Source organism: Leucoraja erinacea, chromosome 36 (genome assembly GCF_028641065.1).
Source record: "Leucoraja erinacea ecotype New England chromosome 36, Leri_hhj_1, whole genome shotgun sequence".
Classification (NCBI taxonomy): domain Eukaryota; kingdom Metazoa; phylum Chordata; class Chondrichthyes; order Rajiformes; family Rajidae; genus Leucoraja; species Leucoraja erinaceus.
The window spans coordinates 13,335,857-13,360,696 of record NC_073412.1 but is presented as its reverse complement, the minus strand read 5'-3'; the positions used below and the strand labels follow the sequence as shown (position 1 = coordinate 13,360,696).

At 47.3% G+C, this 24,840-nt stretch overlaps 1 protein-coding gene across 2 annotated transcripts in view; it reads left to right on the top strand.

Moving 5' to 3' along the window:
* Positions 1-24,840, top strand: part of ice2 (interactor of little elongator complex ELL subunit 2) — a 65,675-nt gene that overhangs the window by 38,296 nt on the left and 2,539 nt on the right. Inside the window, exons 12-14 of one of the 2 annotated variants that reach the window (XM_055662739.1) lie at positions 10,472-10,556; positions 13,976-14,026; positions 22,321-22,582. In XM_055662739.1, coding sequence (XP_055518714.1) covers positions 10,472-10,556; positions 13,976-14,026; positions 22,321-22,582 — 398 coding nt within the window. The remainder of the gene's footprint in view (positions 1-10,471; positions 10,557-13,975; positions 14,027-22,320; positions 22,583-24,840) is intronic. The other variant, XM_055662740.1, reaches the window with a different exon arrangement.

The following is a 24,840-nucleotide window of genomic DNA, read 5'->3' as shown; positions in this document are numbered from 1 at the left end:
GTTGGGGTCAGCGGTCTGGTCAAGGGGCTGGTCTAGTGGGGCAGCTTTGTGAATGGGTCGTGGAGTTGGGAGCTTTGGAACACCAGTAGGCCATTGGTCTGGACAGCCACGGCCACAGGTCGGGTCAAGCCATGTCCGCGAGTCGGGAGGGAGGGGAGTCGTTCCTCATTACAGGAAGATCGACAGACTTAAGCCACCATGATCCATAACCCTGGCAGTCTTAGAGAAATAGATGTAAAGCGACAGGGGGGGCGAACGGGAGACCATAGCCCCCCACCGCACACTCCACACCTGCTTGTGAAAGTGGTCTGAAGATAGACTGAAAATGCTGGAGTAACTCAGTGGGACAGGCAGCATCTCGTGAGAGAAGGAATGGGTGATGTTTCGGGTCGAGACCCTTCTTCAGACTGAGAGTCAGGGGAGAGGGAAACCAGAGGTATTGAAAGGTACAATGAATGAAAAGATATTCGAAAGGACAAAAACCAAAGCATGCAACAATTATCAGGGAAAGGTGGGGCCCACAATGGTGCATTGTTGGCTGCGGAGAAGGTGATAACGGGTGATACAAACAGTGAAACTATGCAGGACGACAGTGAAACTAGTATGATGACTGGGGTGGGGGAGGGAGAGGGGATGCAAGTGTTACTTAAAGTTGGAGATATACTGCTGAGATGTGAGCTGCCCAAGTGAAATATGAGGTGTGAAGTTGACTGAATAACCGTCAAGAACGACTCAGCATGGAATGATGTCTGCCAGCTTCTATCACTGGGTAGATAACACATCGAGGTTAACTGTTATCTAATCCCATGCATCATCTTGTGCTCCAATAGTCTATTTGTTTTTTTGTATATATATTTATATTTTTGTATATGTGTATATATATATTTACTTACTGCAGAGCAAGGAATTCTCTTTATACTGGATAGAGTGGATGTGGAGAGGATGTTTCCACTGGTGGGAGAGTCTAGGATCAGAGGGCACAGCCTCAGAATTGAAGGATGTCCCTTTAGGAAGGAGATGAGGAGGAATTGATTTAGTCAGAGGGTGGTGAATCTGTGGAATCCATTGGCACAGAAGGCTGTGCTTATTTTAAGGCAGATAGATACATTCTAGATTACTAAAGGTGTCGGGGGTTATGGGGAGAAGGCAGGAGAATGGAGTTGAGAAGGAAAGATAGATCATCCCTGATTGAATGGTGGAATAGACTTGATGGGCCGAATGGCCTAATTCTGCTCCTATCACTTATGAACTTTGGCCTGTGGTGATCAAAAACGTCACCCATTCCTTCGCTCCAGAGATGCTGCCTATCCCGCTGAGTTACTCCAGCTTTTTGTGTCTATCTTCGGTTTAAACCAGCATCTGCAGTTCCTTCCACACATGAGATAAACAAGCATAATTAGGCCATTCGGCCCATCGATTCTGTTCTGCCATTTGATCATGGGTGATCTATGTTTCCCTCTCAACCCCATTCTCCAGCCCTCTCCGTGTAACCTTTGACTCACATTAATCACTGAACGCTCTGCAGTTTAGAAGGATGAGACGGGATCTCATTGAAACATATAAGATTGTTAAGGGCTTGGACACACTAGAGGCAGGAAACATGTTCCCGATGTTGGGGGAGTCCAGAACCAGGGGCCACAGTTTAAGAATAAGGAGTAAGCCATTTAGAGTGGAGACGAGGAAACACTTTTTCTCACAGAGAGTGGTGAGTCTGTGGAATTCTCTGCCTCAGAGGGCGGTGGAGGCAGGTTCTCTGGATGCTTTCAAGAGAGAGCTAGATAGGGCTTAAAAATAGCGGAGTCAGGGGATATGGGGAGAAGGCAGGAACGGGGTACTGATTGGGGATGATCAGCCATGATCACATTGAATGGCGATGCTGGCTCGAAGGACCAAATGGCCTCCTCCTGCACCTATTGTCTGTTGTCTATTATCTATTGTCTATTGAACGTATCGGGTTGTGCCTTACAATAATGAAGACTCTTGTTCTGTACTTTGTGGAACAAGATTCATGTCTTTGGTTTAAGTGTTGTTTTGTTCAACGAACATGTCCAAGACAAACATTAACCAAAGTGTTTGTTTGGTTGGTGATAATACTAGTTGGAGTGACATGGTTCAAGTTATGTGCTGGAACATATTCAAAATAAATAAATATGCTGGAACATATTCTAAAATAAATAAATAACAAAGTCGAGCAAAAATATGCACTTTTTATGCTGTTACACTATATTCTGCCCTGTGGTATTTTTCTCTTTGCACCACCTGTTATAATAGTGCTTGACTTTGTTGTACTCATGTATGGAATTATTCAAATGCATACCATGACAAAGCTTTTCACTGCATCTCAGTACTAAATAATAGATACTGAGATAATAAGACAATACTAAGTAAGTAAGTTTATTGGCCAAGTATTCAAATACAAGGAATTTGCCTTGGTGCTCCGCCCACAAGTAACAACATGACATACAGTGACAGTTACGAATGAGTCATAGAACACTAAACATTAATCAAGCATGTGAACCAACAAAATACCAGATCAAACGGAGGCTACAGATTTTTGGCTGTTGAGTAGAGCAACTACTCGTGGATAAAAACTGTTTTTATGTCTGGCTGTGGCAGCTTTGACAATCCGGAGTCGCCTTCCAGAGGGAAGTGATTCAAAGAGTTTGTGGCCAGGGTGAGAGGGGTCAGAGATGATCTTGCCCGCTCACTTCCTGGCCCTTGAGTGTACAGTTCATCAATGGAGGGAAGGTTCCAATAACCTTCTCTGCTGATTGGACGATTCGCTGCAGCCTCCAGGTGTCGTGCTTGTGGCTGAGCCAAACCAGACCATGATGGAGAAGGTGAGGACAGACTCTACGATGGCCATGTAGAATTGGACCATCATTGCCTGTGGCAGATTGTGTTTCCTCAGCTGCCGCTGGAAGTACATCCTCTGTTGTGCAGTTTTGACTGTGGAGTCGATGGTTGCCCCACAAATCCTATGGAGTCGACGGTAGCCTACACCAAATACCACGGAGGCGTTGCTGTACAGTTGGTGCCTTACAGCGCCAGAGACCTGGGTTCAATCCTGACCACGGGTGCTGTCTATACGGAGTTTGTACGTTCTCCCCCTGTCCTGCAAGATCTTCGGTTTCCTCCCACACTCCAAAGACGTACAGGCTTGCAGGTTAATTGGCTTGGTATAAAATGGAAAATTGTCCCTCGTGTGTGTGTGTGTATGTATAAATGTGCGGGGATCGCTGGACGGTACAGACCCGGTGGGCCAAAGGGCCTGTTTCCGCGCTGTATCTCTAAACTAAACTACACTAAAGTTGGACAATATACGGAGCTGCAGGAGAGCGAGAGTGAGGGTCTGCTGGTGCCGTGCATGGCGGCGAGACAGGTCTGAGGAAGGGTCTCGACCCGAAACGTCTCCTATTCTATTTCTCCAGAGATGATGCCTGACCCGCTGAGTTACTCCCGCTTTTAATGTCTATCTTCAGTATAAACCAGCATCTGCAGTTCCTTCCGACACAAACAAGGTAATATTTTGGGCAAAGACCCTTCACCAGTTCTGGGAGAGTGAGAAAACAAATTGCAGGAAGAATTGCGGGAAGAGGTGACTGGGACCAAAGTAATATCTCCGACAGGGTTGGGCCAGGGTTGCCATGGTGATCCTGGTGTTTACAGAGCCACCTGGTTACCAGATTAGATGTTTTGTTTTTAGTCCTGGGAATGAAGCGTGGGACATTCAATCAAGGCTGATCTATCTCTCCCTCCTAACCCCATTCTCCTGCCTTCTCCCCACAACCCCTGACACCCGTACTAATCAAGAATCTATCTATTGACACAGAAAGCTGGAGTAAGTCAGCGGGACATGCAACATCTCTGGAGAGAAGGAATGGGTGACATTTCGGGTCGAGACCCTCCTTCAGACTCACCCGTTCCTTCTCGCTAGATATGCTGCCTGTCTCGCTGAGTTACTCCAGCTTTTTGTGTCTATCTTCTGTTTAAACCAGCATCTGCAGCTCCTCCCTGCACAGGAATCTATGCATCTGCCGTAAAAAACATCCAATGACATGACCTGCAAAGCCTTCTGTGGCAAAGAATTCCACAGATTCACCCCCCTCTGACTGAAGAAATTCCTCCCCATCTCCTTCCTAAAGGAACGTCCTTTAATATGAGGCTTGCATTCCCCACACTGCTCTCACTGTCCCCCACGGTGAACATGGATGCAAAGTACTCATTTAGTACCTCGCCTACATCCTCAGAGAGAGGAAAGTAAAAAGTCTGCAAAAAACATGCATTTGTGCAAAGCACAATTAAAAGGACAGATCCATGGCAGTGATCATAGAGTGATACAGCATGGAAACAGGCCGCTCTACCTAACTAGCCCACACCGGCCAACATGTCCCAGCTATACCAGTCCCACCTGCCCACGTTTGGTCCATATCCCTCCAAACCTGTCTTATCCATGTACCCGTCTGACTCTTTCTTGAATGTTGCGATCGTCCCAGCCTCAACTACCTCCTCTGGCAGCTCGTTCCATACACCCACCACCCTGTGTGTGATTCCTATTCAATCTTTTCCCCTTCACCTTGAACCTATGTCCTCTGGTCCTCGAATCACCTACACTGGGCAAGGGACTCTGTGCATCTGCCTGATCTATTCCTCTCATGATTTTATCCACCTCTATAAGATCACCCCTCATCCTCCACCCTCCTGTGCTCCTGGTCCTTACTGTCCCGTTGCAAAGGTGGGATCAGGGTTGTGCAGGCTAGTTTAAGAACTATAGGACAGTTGCTGTTCCTGAACCTGCTGGTGTGGGACTTCAGGCTCCTGTACCTCCTGCCCGATGGTAGCAGTGAGAAGAGGGCACGGCCCTGATGGTGGGGTTCCTTGGCGGTAGATGCCGCCTTCTGGAGGCAGTGCCCAGTGTCGATATTCCCATTGCTGCTTCCGCTGATCCCATGTGGCACAAGTTCACAAGTTATATGAATAGAATTAGGCCATTCGGCCCATCGAATCTACTCCGCCATTCATTCAATCATAGCTGATCTCTGCCTCCTAATCCCATTTTCTTGACTTCACCCCATAAACCTTGACACCCGTTCTAATCTCTGCCTTAAAAATGACTTGGTCTCCACAGCCCTCTGTGGCAATGAGTTTCACAGATTAACTACCCTCTGACTAAAGAATTTCCTCTTCACCTCCTTTCTAAAAGAGCGCCCTTTAATTCTGAGGCTATGACCTCTGGTCCTAGAGTCTCCCATTCTTTCCGCATCCACTCTATCTATGCCCTTTATTATTCTGTACGTTCCAAACTCCAGCACATGGTGTAAGATTTGTACATTAACCGAGCTTTCACTTGGCTGAGACACCATTTGTTGTGAAGAGCAGTGAAGCTTCTCGTTATCTTTAGACTTTAAAGATACAGCGTGGAAACAGACTCTCGCCAAGTCCACGCCGACCAGCGATCACCCCGTACACTAACGCAAGCACTGGGGACAATTTACAATTTATATTAGCCAATTAACCTACAAACCTGCACGTCTTTGGAGTGTGGGAGGAAACCCAAGGTCCCGGAGAAACCCCACGCGGTCACGGGGAGAACGTACAGACAGCATCCGTAGTCAGGATTGAACCCGGGTCTCTGGCGCTGTGAGTCAGCAACTCTACTGCTGCGCCACCGTGCCGCCCCAATGATGCACTGGTGATCATTAATATGTGTCTTGGCTGTGAGTGCATCACGATCAAAGCGACCCACACTTCACCTTGTGCGAGTTCAGACATGCATCGTGTAGGTGTCTGCCAGGTGTGTCGAGGCTACAGGTACTGGCATGAATTCTGTAAAGAATAGCTTCAGGCCTCTACACCGTGGATGCGGCTCTTGGGAATCGTGTCAGAAATGGGCTCATTTTGTTTGCTGCCAGCCATTAAGTGTTTTATTAGACAGTTTTCTCTCAGCTAATATGTCTGAAAATATACACCTTTGGATGAACAGCGGGTCAGGCAGCATCTCTGGAGAACATGGATGGGTGACGTTTCAGTTTGGGATCCTTCTGATTTTTTAAATTTTGTAAACCAGCATCTACAGTTCCTTGTTTCTACAGCCAAGCCAATAGATGGATAATGTAGATTTCTCACACACTCCTACTTGCTTACCGCCAGTTCCTTCAAATTTGTCTCATCTGCTTTGTCCACACTCAAACCCTTCATTCAAGTCAGGCAGTGGGAAGACTTCGGAAATATGCAGCATCAGAACTTGGCATCTTTAGTTTTGTTTAGAGATACAGCGCGGAAACAGGCCCTTCGGCCCACCGAGTCCGTGCCAACCAGCGATCCCTGCACACTAACACTATCCTACACACACACTAGGGCCAATTTACATGTATACCAAGCCAATTGACCTACAAACCTGGACGTCTTTGGAATGTGTGAGGAAACCAGAGCTCCTGGAGAAAACCCCCACAGGTCACGGGGAGAACGTGTAAAGTTCATACAGACAGCACCCGTAGTCAGGATTGAACCTGGGTCTCTGATGCCTTACGGCAGCAACTACCGCTGTGCCACCGTGCGCCCTGTACAGCACAAAATATCTGTATTCCGATGGAAGGTCATCGACCTGATAAGTTAACTCAGTTTCTCTCCACAGACAGTGGTGCAACAGCACCAGGGATCCGGGTTCAATCCTGACTAGGGTGCTGTCTATATGGAGTTTGTACATTCTCCCTGTGACTGTGTGGGTTTTGCCCTGGTGCTCCGCTTTCTTCCCACACTCCACAGGCTGAGGTTTCAGGCTGGACCCTCTGCAATGAGCAATGAATCCCGGCATCATCCTGGCGACAACCTACGACCGGAGTAGATGGGCAACATCAAGCCCACATTCCAAAACCCAGCGGCAACAAGAAATAAGTAACGGCACTTGAGGAGACCGCTCACGATAATACAGGCATCACCCCACGTCACATCGCCACCATGAGGCAACAGCCTATTTTTCAACTATCGCTGAAAAAATTTGCCGAAGTGGAACAGGCCCTTAAAGAAGCTGCCTCTCTTGCTGAGTACTTTAGCATTTCCTGGTACAGTTCAGATATTAACTCTGCTGCAAACATTTGAGATCATTCATATGATTATGACCAGGATGTTCTTTTCCTGTATTCATTATAATGCACCTTTAATATACATTTAACTACAATGCAACCACAATGTGACTTTACAAACGCTAATATGGAAATCAGAAAAAACTTTGAACAGTGCAGGACACTAATAAATTGATGATGAGTATTATATGAATATGTTAACAAGAGGAATCGAATATAGGAGCAAAGAGGTCCTTCTGCAGTTGTACAGAGCCCTAGTGGGACCACACCTGGAGTATTGTGTGCAGTTTTGGTCCCCTAATTTGAGGAAGGACATTCCTGCTATTGAGGGAGTGCAGCGTAGGTTTACTAAGTTAATTCCCGGGATGGTGGGACTGTCATATGGTGAGAGAATGGAGCAGCTGGGCTTGTACACTCTGGAATTTAGAAGGATGAGAGGGCATCTCATTGAAACATTATAAGATAGTTAAGGGCAGAATGAAGAAGTAACTAAACAGGTCAGTTAAGGGCTTGGACACGCTAGAGGCAGGAAACATGTTCCCGATGTTGGGGGAGTCCAGAACCTGGGGCCACAGTTTAAGAATAAGGAGTAAGCCATTTAGAACGGAGACGAGGAAACACTTTTTCTCACAGAGAGTGGTGAGTCTGTGGAATTCTCTGCCTCAGAGAGCGGTGGAGGCAGGTTCTCTGGATGCTTTCAAGAGAGAGCTAGATAAGGCTCTTAAAGATAGCGGAGCCAGGGGATATGGGGAGATGGCAGGAACGGGGTACTGATTGGGGATGATCAGCCATGATCACATTGAATGGTGGTGCTGGCTTGAAGGGCCAAATGGCCTCCTCCTGCTATTTGTCTATTGTCTAATGACAGGAACTGGCTGCCCCAGGGAATGGTTTGGTCTCCCAGCTGTTTTTTATTCATAAATTGATGATGAGTTTTGCATGGAAATATGTTAATGTTACAATGGCAGGTGGGAGGAGATGTGAGGAGGACACGCACATAATGCCTAAGGATATTGAGAATTTTGTAGAAACAAGGAACTGCAGATGCTGATTTACACGAAAGGACACAAAGTTCTGGAGCAACTCAGCGGGTCAGGCAGCATCTCTGGGGAACATGGATCTGAAGAAGGGTTCCCGACCCAAAACGTCATCTATCCATGTTATCCATGTTATCCAGAGATTTTGCCTCACCAAAAGTGCTGGGGTAACTCAGCGGGTCAGGCAGCATCTCTGGGGAACATGCACAGGTACAAATTGCTGGAGAAACTCAGCGGGTCAGGCAGTATCTCTGGAGAAAATGGTTTTGGGTTGAGACCATTCATCAGAATGAAGAAGTAACTTAACGGGTCAGGCAACAAGTGTAGGAAGGAACTGCAGATACTGGTTTCTACCGAAGATAGACACAAAAGGCTGGAGTAATTCAGGAGGTCAGTCAGCATCTGTGTAGAAAAGGTGACACTTTCGCTTCAGACTTAAGAAGGGTCTTGACCCGAAACGTTCCTTTTCTTCAAAGATGCTGCTTGAATTACTGCAGCATTTTGTATCCTTTTGAAAATGTTGTGTTAATTCAAAGGATGGAAACAAGGAACTATGCTATTTCATATATAGTTGTTAACTGGGTTCAGGGAAGATCTGTGACTTTGCAATGGAGATTGGGCTGAAATGTTGACCCCGGACTTCACGGGAAACAGGGATTACTAAGTGTAATTTTGGGTATTGCCTGCCCCAAGATAGCTTCTTGTGCTCAGTAAAAACTATATCCATATCTAAATGTTACTGCTGTGTTAATACTGCCCATTAAAGCATTGCCTTTTCATTGAGATATACATCAACCATTGCTCAAAGGTGGGTGTTATAGGTCATAAGTGATAGGAGCAAAATTAGGCCATTCGGCCCATCCAGTCTACTCTGCCATTCAATCATGGCTGATCTATCTCTTCCTCTCAACCCCATTCTCCTGCCTTCTCCCCATAACCCCTGACACCCGTACTAATCAAGAATCTATCTCTGCCTTGAAAATATCCATTGACGGCATCCACAGCCGTCTGTGACAATTGATCCCACAGATTCACCACCCTCTGACTAAATAAATTCCTCCTCATCTTCTTCCTAAAGGAACGTCCTTTAATTCTGAGGCTACGACCTCTAATCCGAGACTCTTTCACTAGTGGAAACATCCTCTCCACATCCCCTCTATCCAAGCCTTTCACTATTCGGTAAGTTTCAATGAGGTTGCCCCCTCATTCTTCTAAACTCCAGCGAGTACAGGCCCAGTGCCGTCAGATGCTCATCATCTGTTAACCCACTAATTCCTGGGATCGATCTCGTAAACCACCTCTGGACCCTCTGCAGTGCCCAGCACATCCTTCCTCAGTTATACGGCCCAGAATTGCTCACAATACTCCAGATGCGTTCTGACTAGAACCTTATAAAGCCTGAGCATTGCATCCCTTTAATCTTTTTGGGTCAGCATTTCTTGTGCTCAAGAAGAGTGCAGCATTGAGTTCATTGCCATTATATGAGTTGGTGCTTGTGAATACATGTTGTACACAAAATTATTGTACTAATTCCTCATGTAATGGTGCCTGCACGACAAAGTCCCCTGACTGCTTAAATCAAATACTTTGGGGATTCCTGAGATTCTGAAATTTGCTCCTGAAACTCTATTGCTGGATTGCCTATTGCTTATTCAGTTTAAGCAGCCATTTATTGTTGAGCAGAAATAGAAATGTTTCATGTTGAAGAGCCTGAAGCAACGTCCCGACCCAGAACATCACCCATTCCTTCTCTCCAGGGATGCTGCCTGTCCTGCTGAGTTACTCCGGCTTTTTGTGTCTACCTTCGGTTTAAACCAGCATCAGCAGTTCCTTCCTGCACATCACCTTCCTGTCCATATTTCCTGAGTTGCTGCCTGACCCACTAAACTATTCCAGCACTTTGTGTCTTCTTTTATAATCCAGCATCTGCAGTTCCTTGTGTCTACATCTTGTTTACTGTAGTTCAGAGATACAGCGCCGAAACAGGCCCTTCGGCCCACCAAGTCTGCCCACCAGCGATCCCCGTACACAAGCACCATCCTACACACCGGGGACAATTAACAATCTTTACCAAAGCCAATTAACCTAGAAACCTGCACGACTTTGGAGAGTGGGAGGAAGCCGGAGCACCTGGAGAAAACCCACCCAGTCACGAGGAGAATGTACAAACTCCGTACAGACAGCATCCCATAGTCAGGATCAAACCCGGGTGTTTGGCAAGGTGGCAACTCTACCGCTGGGCCACCATTCATCTTTTGAAGAGTTCATGTTTGTTCATTTCTGCTTTAATTTAATAACAGCTTGTATTATTATTGATATTGGTCCAGTATATCCATCCTTGCTATATTGCAGGTCACATTGACGTCTTCACATCGAAGATCCTGTTGATCGACCAGTTCCCAGCAGCATCTATAACAGAAAAACTTGGATCCTTCAAGTAAGTGGCTGGAGCTACATGGTGATGCTTCTCCATTAGTGGTTCCACCTTTAACTTTAGCGTGATTTTAGTTTAGTTGAGAGATACAGCAAGGAAACAGGCCCTTCAGCCCACTAAGTCCACACTGACCGATCACCAGTTCACACTAGTTACATTTTCACATCTACTCCCTATGCTTTCAAGTAGAGATGACTGAAAGCTTCAAGTTCCTTGGAGTAAATATCATCAGCATCTTCTCCTGGACCACCCATATCGAAGCAACGGCTAATAAAGCAGAGCATTTCCTCTTGGGGTTAGGAGGGAGAGATAGATCAGCCATGATTGAATGGCGGAGTAGATGATGGGCCGAATGGCCTAATTATTCTCCTGTCACTTCCTTCGAAGGCTTAGGAAGTTCGGCATGTCCCCAGCAACCCTCACCAACTTCTCAATATGTGCCGTAGAAAGCATTTTATCGGGATGCATCACAGCTTGGTTTGGGAGCAACCCCATCCAAGACCGCAAGAAATTGCAGAGAATTGTGGACGTAGCCCAGACCATCACATAAACCAACCTCCCTTCCATTGACTCCATTTATACCTCACGCTGCCTCGGCAAGGCCAGCAGCATAATCAAGGATGAGTCTCACCCCGGTCACTCCCCCTTCTCCCCTCTCCCATCAGGCAAGAGGCACAGAAGTGTGAAAACGCACACCTCCAGATTCAGGGACAGTTTCTTCCCAGCTGTTATTAGGCAACTGAACCATCATATCAACAACTAGAGAGCGGTCCTGAGCTACTATCTACATTTTTGGAGACCCTCGGACTATCTTTGATTAGATTTACCTGGACTTTATCTTGTACTAAACGTTATTCCCTTTATCGTGTATCTGTACACTGTGGATGGCTCGATTGTAAACATGTGTAGTCTTTCCGTTGACTGAATAGCACGCAACAAAAGCTTTTCACTGTACCTCAGTACATGTGACAATCAACTAAATTAAAACTACACACTAGGCACAATTTACAGAGGGCCACTTAACCTACAAACCCGCGTGTCTTTGGGATGTGGGATGAAATTGGAACACCCGGAGGAAACCCACACGGTCCCAGGGAGAACGTACAAGCTCCACACAGACAGTACCCAAGCTCAGGAGTGAACCCGGGTTCTGGTGCTGTGCAGCCCTCAGGTTAAATCTGGCAGCAGAATTTGCCCATCACACCTTGTATCATGTGTGACTTGAGGCTGTAGTCCTTCCTTTCATCTCCACTGTCAGGTTTGTGGTTTGTATTCATTCCCTGGTGACTCAGATTTAAAATGATCACTGTCTTATAATACCCATAACAGCAAAAGAGGAGGTGTATAAAATCATGAGAGTTGTGAATCTGTGGAATTCTCTGCCTCAGAAGGCAGTGGAGGCTGATTCACTGGATGCATTCAAAAGAGAGTTAGATAGAGCTCTTAGGGCTAGCAGAATCAAGTGGTAAGGGGTGAAGGCAGGAACGGGGAACTGATTGGGGATGATCAGCCATGATCACATTGAATGGCGGTGCTGGCTCGAGCAGCTGAATGGCCTACTCCTGCACCTGTAGTCTTTTGTCTGAATAGATCAGGTAGATGCACAGAATCTCTTGCCCAGAGTAGGAGAATCGAGGACCAGAGGTTCAAGGTGAAGGGGTAAAGATTTAATAGAAATCTGAGAGGTAACTTCTTCACACAGAGAGTGGTGGGTAGGTGTATGGAACAAGCTGCCAGAAGAGGTAGTTGAGGCTGGGACTATCCCAATGTTTAAGAAACAGTTAGACAGGTGCATGGATAGGACAGGTTTGGAGGGATATGGTCCAAGCGCAGGCAGGTGGGACCAGTATGTTGGTTGGTGTGGGCAAGTTGGGCTGAAGGGCCTGTTTCATTCTATGACTAAGGCCATGTTGTGCCATTGTGTTCATGCCAGATCCCAAAGGAGCAATCTAATCAGTGCCAATGCCTCTCTCCTTACATCTCTGCTGTCCAGCTGCTAGTTTTATCTCACCCCTGACCATCAGCTCCCCTTTGATTCCCTTTACTACTAACTTTATTTGTATTCAGTTTAGTTTATTGTCACGTGTACCGAGGTACAGTAAAACACTTTTGTTGAGTGCTAACCAGTCAGCGGAAAGACAATACATGAATACAATCGTAGCATTCAAGATGTACAGATACATGATGAAGTAAGTAAGGAAGTATATTGGCCAGGTATTCACATACAAGGAATTTGCCTTGGTGCTCCGCCCCCAAGTAACAACATGACATACAGTGACAGTTACAAATGACTCAGAAAACACTAAACATTAATATTAATAAGACATTAATGATAAAACACCATTGATCAAGCATGTGAACCAACAGAATACCAGATCAAAGGGAGGCTACAGATTTTTGGCTGTTGAGTAGAGCAACTACTCGTGAATAAAAACTGTTTTTATGTCTGGCTGTGGCAGCTTTGACAGTCCGGAGTTGCCTTCCAGAGGGAAGTGATTCAAAGAGATTGTGGCATTCTCAGCATTGTAGCGCATCAGTTCCAGAGAAAAGTGTAATGTGCAATGGGGTAGAGGTGCAATATCCGAGCTTATGGAAGGACCGTTCAGCAGCCTGATAACAGAGGGGAAGAAGCTGTTCCTGAGTCTGGTGGTGCGCACTTCCCAGCTTCTGTACCTTCTGCCGGACGGGAGCGGGGAGAAGAGGGAATGACCAGGGTGGGACGGGCACAAGCCTTTGGTTATGTCGGCTGATTTTTCGAGGCAGCACGAGATGTAGCCGGAGTGTGTGGTGGGGAGGTTGGTCTGTGTGAGGGATTGGCCGACATCTACTACACTCTGCAATATCTCGTGGTCTTGGGCTGCGCTGTTTCCAAACCAAGCTGTGAAGCATCCCGACAGTCTGCTTTGTACTGAGTGGTGTTAGTGAAAGCATCACATGGCAGTGAGTTATGTATAATCTGCTAGAGACTGCAAAATGCGGACGGCAATGAGGTGGGAAGAGTTTATATAAATAGTATACACAACCTTGGCTCAACCTAGCAACGCCTTCAATCCTCTGATACCTTCCTGGCCCCGTGGGCCATTTAAACTCATTAGTAGTCTGGTGTACTTAAGTTGTTACTTTACATTGGAGTAACTCAACGGGTCAGGCAGCATCTCTGGAGAATAGGAAAAGGTGAAGTTTGGGTCGAGGCCCTTCTTCAGACCGAGAGAAGGGTCTCGACCCGAAATATGAGCAATTCCTTTTGTCCAGAGATGCTGCCTGACCTGCTGAGTTAACTGTAGGTTAATGGGTAAGGAATGGGTGACGTTTTAGGTCGAGACCCTTCTTCAGACTGGCTCCACTGTGACAAACATTTGCTTTCTTTTCCCCTTCTGTATTGTTGCTGCGATTTTTAACGCTACCCTTTCTTGTCCTTGCAGCCCCGTCAACTCGATAAACATCCTTCACCATATACTGAGGAAGCTGACGAGGTGAGTGGTGTGTGATGCCCAGACCTTGTGATGTGTTCATGCAAATCTCTCACAGTCTTGGGCCCTACACCATGGGCAAACCTTGGTCGGGTGTAGAAGGCAGTGTACGATATGGACAGTTTAACAGTGGTGGGGCAGGTGGGTGGAGAGGTGGGGGAGCAGCTCTGGGTTGGGCAGGACTGGGGGACCAGTGTGGGCGGTCGGCAGAGAGAGGGGGTGAAGCAGCGGTATGAGGGGGGCAGCAATAGGGTGGTGGGGGGGGGGGGGGGCTGAATGGGTGTTAGGGCAGCTCTGGGTGGAGGGTGGGGGAGCTGTGAACATACAGCAGTGTGCGGTGGTAGTGGGGAGCAGAATAGGTCGCGGAGCAGTGTGGGATGAGGGGTGCAGTAGTGGTGGGGGGTGGGGCAGCAGTGAGTGGTGGGGCAGCTCTGGGTGGGAGTGGGGTGGGGAGTGGGTGAGGCAGCATTGTGGGACGTTGAGTAACTTTGGGGCGGGGAGGGGCAGCAGTGTGGAGGTAGGGGGAGGAGTGGCTGGGGCATCTGGTGCGGAAAGTGCGAGCCTGCTGCAAAAAGTGCAAGGCTGGTGCGAAAAGTGCGAGCCTGGAGCGAGCAGTATGTGAGAGAGGCGATCCTGTATGGGGTAGGGATGGAGTAGGTGTGGGGGGGTAGGGAGCAGTGTGGGGGGGGTTTGGGCCGAAGGGCCTTTTTCCACCCTGTATGACTATGCTGATCTAATATCTAGTATCTTCAAGTGATTAGGTACAGTGATATGTGTACTGAACTGTATACAAAAATGAATTTCACAGTACCTCAGTACTTTGTTATCACATGTAGCAAGGTACAGTGAAATACATTGTGTATACAGTTCGGTACGTATCACTATACATAAGCACTTAGATACACCTTGTTTAAGAAAGAACTGCAGATGGAAAAATCGAAGGTAGACAAAAATGCTGGAGAAACTCTGCGGGTGAGGCAGCATCTATGGAGCGAAGGAAATAGATGACGTTATGGGTCTCAACCCGCAACATCACGTATTCCTTTGTTCCATAGATGCTGTCTCACCCACTGAGTTTCTCCAGCGTTTTTGTCTAGATACATCTTGGATAAGTATCTCAGATACAGTACAGTGTGTAGCAGCAGGACTCTGAGACAGTGTACAGAGTCGCCAGTTTGGCTCCATTTCCAAGTCCCAGTTGTTGTAAGTGCGGGGACCTTGACCTGACCATGAAGGCCCGTTGCCATGGTCTGGCCAAGCGTTGCCGTGGTGACCTCCGCCGCTGCTCCACCGCTGTAGGCCGCGTCCGGTCCACGCGCTCGGCCTCTTGGAGCGGCGCCCGGTCCAGCCCAGCCCCAGGATGCTGCAGGGCCTCCAGTGGCCACTCCCCCATCTAGGCCGTGCTCTCCCTCCCGTGGCCGCACTGAATACTGTTTGGACTGGAGGGAATTAGCCACAAGGAGTGGATGGACAGACTTGGGTTGCCTTCTCTAAAACGCTGGAGCTGAAGAGAGACGATGAAGTCCACACACAATTATGAGGCATAGATGGAGTGAATAGTCAGAACCTATTTCTCTGGGTGGATACAGTGCATTCGGAAAGTATTCAGACCCATTCACTTTTTCCAAAGTTTGTTACATTACAGCCTTATTTTAAAATGGATTTTATCATCAATCTACATGCAATACCCCAGAATGAAGAAGCGAAAATAGGTGTTTAAAAATATTGCAAAATAATCAGGTCCCAGAAATGCCCCCAGGGTGCCCGTGGACAGCACATAGTCCCTCTGGAACAAGACCCGGGCACGGACGTAACCCCGGAAAAGGGGCAGGCAGGCAGCCGGCTCGGGCAATGCCCTCTTCCCCCTGGCATTGTGACTCGCTGATGGCCAGCTTGACCAGGCCCAGGAGCAATCCTCGGCCCTACCCTCTCCCCTACGCACAGGGTGTCCACAGATGAGGATGGTGGGTGTGAAGTGCAGCCAGAAGGCAAGGAGCAACCCCTTTAAACCCAATGGAACCGGGGCTAATCTTGCAGCACCACACCCTCACTCAGCAGAGACACAGTGTAGGCTTGTTGATCTGCTGCCCTGTACAGGCACGTCACAGCAGACAGACTTGAAAATACCTGTTCTGAGGAATATGAAATACTGCGCTTTGTTCTTAATCCTTTTGCAGAACGTTGCAGACGTGTTGGCAGTTTTTTGATCAAATATTTCAGTTCTGAGCCCTTTAGACATCCCTCACTCAGCCACAGTGTGTTTCATGGTCTTTGATCAACCTCTCAACTCTCTCGGTTGCACAGACGACTGATCTTTTTGGGCATTCATTTATTCAATGTTTTACCAAATTACAAATGATATATCTGTGTGTTATGGCGTTAATTAAGCTGTAAAGGTGCGGCAAGGAAAAAAGGTCATTGTTCTGATGGTTCTATGTATAACAATTAAACACTCTTGACTCGTTTGAACATCCTCCAACCTCATCTACTGTATCCGTTGTTCCAGGTATATCGGCAAGACCAAGCGCAGGCTTGGCGATCGTTTCACTGAACTCTTCCACTCAGTCCGCCCGCGCTAGGTCTACCCAATCTCCCAGTTGCCAAACACTTTAACTCCCCTTCCCATTCCCACACTGACCTTTCTGTCCTGGGCCTCCTCCATTGTCAGAGTGAGGCTAAACGCAAATTGGAGGAACAGCATCTGATATTTCGCTTGGCCAGCTTACAGCCCAGCGGTATGAATATTGATTTCTCTAACCAAGTAACCCTTGCATCCCCACTCTCTCCATCCCTCCCCACCTTAGTCATCCTGCTAGTTTTACTGTTCGTATCCCTTCATTATCACCCCCTCCACAGCCAACAATGGACCATTGTGTGCTCTTTGAGCTGCGTTGCCGGCTCTGATCTGTCTTGTACCTTTTCATACCTCTAGTTTCCCTTTCCCCTGAATCTCAGTCTGAAAAAGGGTCTCATCCCAAATCCTCACCTATTCCTTTTCTCCAGCGATGCTGTCTGTCCTGCTGAGTTACTCCAGCATTTTGTGTCAACTTTTGACTCTTGTCTGCTCTGTGGCAAGTGGGTATGCGAAAGCAGTTAGTGTGAGTTGCCTTAAACGCTGAGGGAGAACATGTCTCAGTGATGTGTTAGAAGGAACTGCAGATGCTGGTTCAAACCGAAGATAGACACAAAATGCTGGAGTAACTCAGTGCTGGGACCTCATGCCTGTTATTTCTTTATTAACCTTTCCCTAGTAAGCTCCTTTCTTGCCTGTGTAAATCCCACCATATAACTTGGTGCCCTTGAGGGGGGGGCTGCCGAGAACAAAGGGGGACTGGGGTGAGAGGGGGAGGGGGAAGAGGGACTATATACAATACTTTTGAAACTTTGGCGGCACTCTTTGCATGGCAACACTTGGCATTTGCAAAATAAATAATTTCACTGTACCAAGTACACGTGACAATACCATATCATTCAATTAATGAATCGATATAACTTCAACACCCATGCAGAACTTCAGGTTATAAATGCATGGTTATACAGTATGGAAACAGGACCTTCGGCCCAACTTGCCCACACCGGCCAACATGTCCCAGCTACACTAGTCCCACCTTCCTGTGCTTGGTCCATATCCCTGCAAACTTGTCCTATCCATTTTTCTGACTGAGTTCCATTCCTGGGAGCGGTCTGTAATCTGAGGATTTTGGGGTTCTCTGAAGGTAGCAAAACAAGTAGATAAAGTGGTAAAGCAAATGTATGGTATGCTTGCCTTCATTGGTCAAGGCAACGAGTATAAGAGTCAGGAAGTCATGATGCAGCTCCATAGGAAATTAGTTTGGCCGCTTTTGGAGCAATTGCGTACAGGTCTGGTCGTCCCATTCCAGGAAGGATGTGTGGATCTCTGGAGAGGGGGTTTACCGGAATGATGCCTGGATTGGGGGATTTCAGCTGCAAGAAGGGGTTGGGCAGACTTGAATTGTTTTCTCCGCAACGGGATGGTCGCAGGAACAGTGGTGAGGGGAAGGAGAGCGAGCGGACATGGGGAGAGTAGCCACCGAACGGGCTCATCGACTCAGTGAGCGAGCGAGTTTGCTTAACACTGCCACTCCGCTCCGCCCCGCTCCTCCTAGACCTCCGTTACTGCAGCTCCAATGTGGGCGAGGGGAAGTTGTGAACTCCTCACCTATTGGCCTAACATCAGTGGTGGGGAAATAGACAATACTGTAAATGGCTCGATCTTCTTCTTCTTGCGTTTGGCGTGCACAGCCTAAAGTTGAATCATATGTAAAGAATCATATGCTGATAGAATGGAGCAGCTGGGCATGTACACTCTGGAGTTTAGAACGATGAGAGCGGATCTCATTGAAACATATAAGATTGTTAAGGGCTTGGACACGCTAGAGGCAGGAAACATGTTCCCGATGTTGGGGGAGTCCAGAACCAGGGGCCACAGTTTAAGAATAAGCCATTTAGAACGGAGACAAGGAAACACTTTTTCTCACAGAGAATGGTGAGTCTGTGGAATTCTCTGCCTCAGCGGGCGGTGGAGGCAGGTTCTCTGGATGCTTTCAAGAGAGAGCTAGATAGGGCTCTTAAAATAGCGGAGTCAGGGGATATGGGGAGAAGGCAGGAACGGGGTACTGATTTGGGATGATCAGCCATGATCACATTGAATGGCAGTGCTGGCTCGAAGGGCCGAATAGCCTACTCCTGCACCTATTGTCTATTGTTGAGGGACAAGTTGTTCTATTTGATCTTATTTGAATGTGCACGCCAGGTTAATTGCATTAGTTGAAACAGGGCAGACCACATGCAATCTTCCACCCCAATGGCTCGATTAGAATCATGTATTGTCTTTCCACTGACTGGATAGCCGCAACAAAAGCTCTTCACTATACCTCGGTACACACGACAATAAACTAAACTGAACTGCAACTGATAACACATAGATTGAGAACTGATTATTGGGCAAAGAGCAAGATGAAAGACTAAACAAAGCCACCATGGGCTAGAAGGCTTGAGGGGTGATAGGGTGGGGGGGGGGAGGGGGGGAGGGGGGGGGGGGGGGGGGGTGTGGGGGTCTGTGCTCAGATTCCAATGGAAAGCAATAATTTGGCTGAGACAACGAAATGCCACATTTCCAAGTTGCTGAAGATACTAAAGTAAATGGAGGAAGATTTAATGAGAATTCCGAGGCTGCGGACAAGAAGCTTTTTGCCACATTGGATATTGACTGCAGAATGTGTAGGGAGGGAACTGTAGATAAAAGGTGTAGGATGCTGGTTTAAACCGAAGATTCGCACACAATGCTGGAGTAACAAGCAGCATCTCTGGAGAGAAGGAGTGGGTGACGTTTCGGTTCGAGATCCTTCCTCAGACTCCACCGAAGATAGACATAAAAAGCTGGAGTAACTCAGCGGGACTGGCAGCACATCTGGAGAGAAGGAATGGGTGACAGAATGGGTCTGAAAATGGGTTTTGATCCGAAACGTCACCCATTCCTTCTCTCCAGAGATGCTGTCCGTCCCACTGAGTTACTCCAGCATTTTGTGTCTTTTTTGAGTATAGAAGTTGGGATTATTATTATTATTATTAAAGCTTTATTTCAGACACAGGTCCATATACACATCAAACAGTACAAAGAATTACAAAGATACATTAAGAAATTGCATATTAGCCTAAAATATATATAAGCTATTGCACCAATGCCATCTTAGCCTAGAAGTGAATCTATAGCAGCTTTTCAGAGGGCTGACTAAGGCTTCAATTATGTGGTTCTCTGACTTGTCCAGGCGACATATAAAACTAAACATCAGCTGTCTTAAGAGTGCCTCACAGGTTGGCACTCTAGTGGACACAAACAATTGACTGGCACTATGCCACCTAGGGACACGAAGTAGCAACCTCATTGCATCATTGTATGCTACCTTAAGCCTCTGCATACTCTTTTTCTTATACTTAGACCGCAATTGAGCAGTATATAACGGTGTGATGTAGGTTCTGAACAGGGAACACTTCACATGGTCAGAGCACATATAAAACTTCCTTATAAGCATGTTGGCTTGAAGATAAATTTTACAGGGATGTTGTATTCCAGTTGTGCAAGACATTTACGAGGCCACATTTGTTTTATTGTGTATAGTTTTGGCCACACTGGTATAGGACAGATGTTGTTAAGCTGGAAAGAGTACAGAGATGATTTACGAGGTTGTTGCCTGGATTGCCTGGATGCCAAAGGGTGTGGTTGGACAGGCTAAGACTTTGTAGGACAGGAGGATGAGGGGAGATTTATAAGGTCTTTTACCCAGAGTCTCTTTAGGGGATTCATAACCAAGAGATACAGATTTAAGGTGAGAGGGAAAAGATTTAACAGGAAGCTGAGGGGGCATTTTTTTTCACGTGGAGTGAGCTGCCAAAGGAGGTAGTTAAAGCAGAAACAATAACAACATTAAAAATACATTTGGACAGGTACATGGATAGAAAAGTTTATAAGGTTATGGGCCAAATGTGGGTCGGTGGGACTAGTGTAGATGGGACATGTTGGTCGGCATGGGCAAGTTGGTCCGTTTCCATGCTGTATCTCCTCCAGCTTAATCACCTAATGAAGATGGTGTGGAAAAATATATATGATTTTCCCCAGTGTGTGTAGGATAGTATTAATGTGTGTGGGGATCGCTGGTCGGTGGGCCGAAGGGCCTGTTTCCGCGCTGTATCTCTAAACTAAACTAAAATAGTCAGGCAGTCATGATGCATTTTTATAAGGCTTTGGATAGGCCGCATTTGGAGTGTTGCCTGCAGTTCTGGTCACCCAGGAACGATGTGAAGGTTTTGGAGGGGCGTAGTTAAGTTTGGTTTAGTGATACAGCATGGAAACAGGCCCTTCAGCCCACCAAATCAGTGCCAACCCCAATCACCCGAAAACCCGTAGTTCCAGCCTACACACTAGGGGGCAATTTACTGAGGGCCAATTAACCTACAAACCTGCACGTCTTTGGAATGTGGGAGGAAATCGGAGCTCCTGAAAGAAACCCACCCACAGGGAAAACAGGCAAACTCCGCAGAGACAGCACCTGTGCTCAGGATCACACCCAGGGTTTTCTCCAAGATCTTCAGTTTCCTCCCACACTCCAAAGACGCACAGGTTTGTAGGTTAAGTGGCTCGGTTTTCAATGTAAACTTGGCCCCAGTGTGTGTAGAGTAGTGTTAATGAGCGGGCATCACTGGACGGGGCGGTGCGGACTCGGTGGGCCGAAGGGTCTGTTTTTGCTCTAAACTAAACTATGAAGACTCGCCCAGTAAAGGGCCTGTCCCACCTGGACGACCTAATCCACGAGTTTAGAAGGCTCTAGACGAGTTGAGAATAATGTCACGGTCATGTTGACTCGCCGAAGTAAAAGACCTCCAACGCCCATGTGTACGACCCCCCTGGACCTCAGTCTTCCACACCTAAGACCAACTACGACTAGCTACGAGTGGAAAATGATCACATGATAAAATTGTGTCATGTTTGCATTTTTTTTCTCGGGCCAGTTACCTACCTACGACTATCTATGACTACCATCATGACCTACCTACGAGTAAAAAGTATCCATTTTTTCCCGTGCCAACTTTTTTATTTTACTCGTGGACATTTTTTATCTGGCTGGAGAAAATGCCGCGACCTACTTGAGGCCACGAGTACGCGGAGACCACTCATGAGCATGAGGAAGAGTTACGAAGACCTCAGGCGACCATGCTGCGAGTATGAGTCCAGGGAAAACTCTGCAGAGGTCGCCAATTAGGTCGTGAAAGTGGGACAGGGACTTTACCGAGATGAGAAGAACTTTTTTCACACAGAGAGTGGTGAATCTCTGGAACTCTCTGCCACAGAGGGTAGTTGAGGCCAGTTCATTGGCTATATTTAAGAGGGAGTTAGATGTTGCCCTTGTGGCTAAGGGGATCAGGGGGTATGGAGAGAAGGCAGGTACGGGATACTGAGTTGGATGATCAGCCATGATCATATTGAATGGCGGTGCAGGCTCGAAGGGCCGAATGGTCTACTCCTGCACCTAATTTCTATGTTTACAGATATTAGACAAAAATGCTGGAGAAACTCAGCAAGTGAGGCAGCATCTATGGAGCGAAGGAAATAGGCGACGTTTCGGGAACCGAAACGTCGCCTATTTCCTTCGCTCCATAGATGCTGCCTCACCCGCTGAGTTTCTCCAGCATTTTTGTCTACCATCAATTTTCCAGCCTCTGCCGTTCCTCCTTAAACAGTAACAGATACTTCTCTCTCTCCCTCTCTCTTTAAATCCCAGCCTGCCGGAGGACCGCTACTTGGTCAGCCACTCTTCGGGGGATTCGTCCATCACCATTTATCGCACGTCTCAGGGAGGGAGGTTCACCAGAGCAGCCTACAACCTCCACGCTACGCACAGCACTCTGCCTGCCATCCCATCCACCCTCTCCGTGCCCTGGGTGCCCCTGGATCCCAGCGTGCTGCTGCCGTTTCACATCCACCACGGCAGAGCCCCCTGCACCTTCCCACCGAGACCTGCGGACAATCCCCACGCCCAAAAGGTTTGTGTTCTCGCCGTTGCCTGTGCTGTCAGAGACAGAGTACACACCACCACTGCTGGGGGCTGTTTGACCAAGAACAACTTTGTTTAGGTTAGTCTAGAGAAACATAGAAAATAGGTGCAGGAGGAGGCCATTCGGCCCTTCGAGCCAGCACCGCCATTCATTGTGATCATCGCTGATCGTCTATCAATGACCCGTGCCTGCCTTCTCCCCATATCCCTTGACTCCACCAGCCCCATAGAGCTCTATCTAACTTTCTTAAATCCATCCAGTGACTTGGCCTCCACTGTCCTCTGGTAGGGAATTCCATAACTTCACAACTCTCTGGGTGAAAACGTTTTTTTCTCACCTCAGTCTCAAATGACCTCCCCTTTATTCTAAGTGTGGCCCCTGGTTCTGGACGCCCAACATTGGGAACATTTTTCCTGCATCTAGCTTGTCCAGTCCTTTTATAATTTTATATGTTTCTATAAGATCCCCTCATCCTTCTAAACTCCAGTGAATACAAACCTAGTCTTTTCAATCTTTCCTCGTATGACAGTCCCGCCATCCCAGGGATCAATCTCGTGAACCTACACTGCACTGCCTCAATCACAAGGATGTCCTTCCTCAAATTAGGAGACCAAAACTGTACACAATACTCCAGATGTGGTCTCACCAGAGCCCTATACGGCGCGGAAACACCAAGGCTGCACTGTCCAGCGATCCCCGCACACTGAAAGCCCTGCCCCACGGTACGAGTTCATTCCAAGAGCTCTCCCGAGTTTGCTCTGATTCGAACTCGGAGATTCACGGTAATGGCCACTCGTCGGTACTCGGGGATCTTGTGGACATTTTTCAACATGTTGAAAAATCTTCTCGAGTCTTCCCGTGCTTACCGGCCGTTAGCGAGTCTCCCCGAGTACCTGCCATTAGCACTAAGAGACGTCCCCGAGCTCCAACGTACCCGCTACGTTCATTCTCCGTGCTTACCACGAGTTTGATTTTAATTTTACACTCGGGAGAGCTCTTGGAATGAACTTGTACCGTGGGACAGGGCTTTAACACTATAGACACACACTAGGGACTAGTTACACTGATACCAAGCCAATTAACCTGCATACCTGTACGTCTTAGGAGGCTGGAAGGAAACCGAAGATCTCGGGGGGGGGTGGGAAACCCAAGCAGTCATAGTGTGAACGTACAAACTCCGTACAGACAGCACCCGTAGTCGGGATTGAACCCACCTCTCCGGCTCTGAATGCGCTGTACGACAGCTGACTTGATCCATAGCCTCTGTGTCTTGAGACCTTATTTAATGTTGTCTGACTTCACCTCCATCACCCACTCGGTCAGTGTGTTCCAGATTGCAACCACCCTCTGTGTGAATATAAATCTTCCACAGATCCACTCTCATCCTCCCACTCCCTTCATATCTATGCTCTCTCATTTTAGAAACCTTTGCTACAGAAATTGTTTTCTTTTTCTACCCTTTTTTTCAAGTCAAGTCAAGAGAATGTGCAAACTCCATACGGACCCAATATTGACGTGGACTAACCTTGTGCTAAAGACTTAGAAGAAATGTTCAAGGATTATCTTGGAGAGTTTATTGAATTAATTTGTAGAAAATGGTACCAGAGAAAGGGATGTATTGGAATTGAATCAAGGCAAGTGGTGGAAGCATGGGTGGATGACAATTTTAGGAATAGTGTCATCATTCTAGAAGTTTGAAAGTAATTATGGAGAAGAATAAGATTCAGAATGGTCCATATATTATGATCATAACTTGGCAGAGAGACCATTTGATAACAAGCAAGGCCTAAAGGTGTCTATGTGGAGCCTGCACGCTCTCCACAGTACCGAGAGCACCTGTAGTCAGGATCAAACCTGGGTCTCTGGCGCTGTGAGGCAGCAACTCTACCGCTGCGCCACCGTGCTGCCCCATGTATCGGAGGAAGACTTTTTTTTCACCCAATGGCTGGTCAAAATCTAGAACACACTGCCTTAGTGGAAGCAAGTACTCACGAGATTTAAGTAGTGTTTGAAAGAGCATTTGAAATGGTCCCTCTCTCTCCATCACCCAACAAACAGCTAACAATGGCCTGTCTCATTTATCATCGTCACTTTGCATATCTTTCATTAATTGGTTTTCATCTCGTTACATCATAGTCTATATCTCTCCTTTCCCTTTACCCTAACTAATCTCAAGAAGGGTCTCGACCAGAAACGTCACCCATTCCTTCTCTCCAGAGACGCTGCCTGTCCCGCTGAGTTACTCC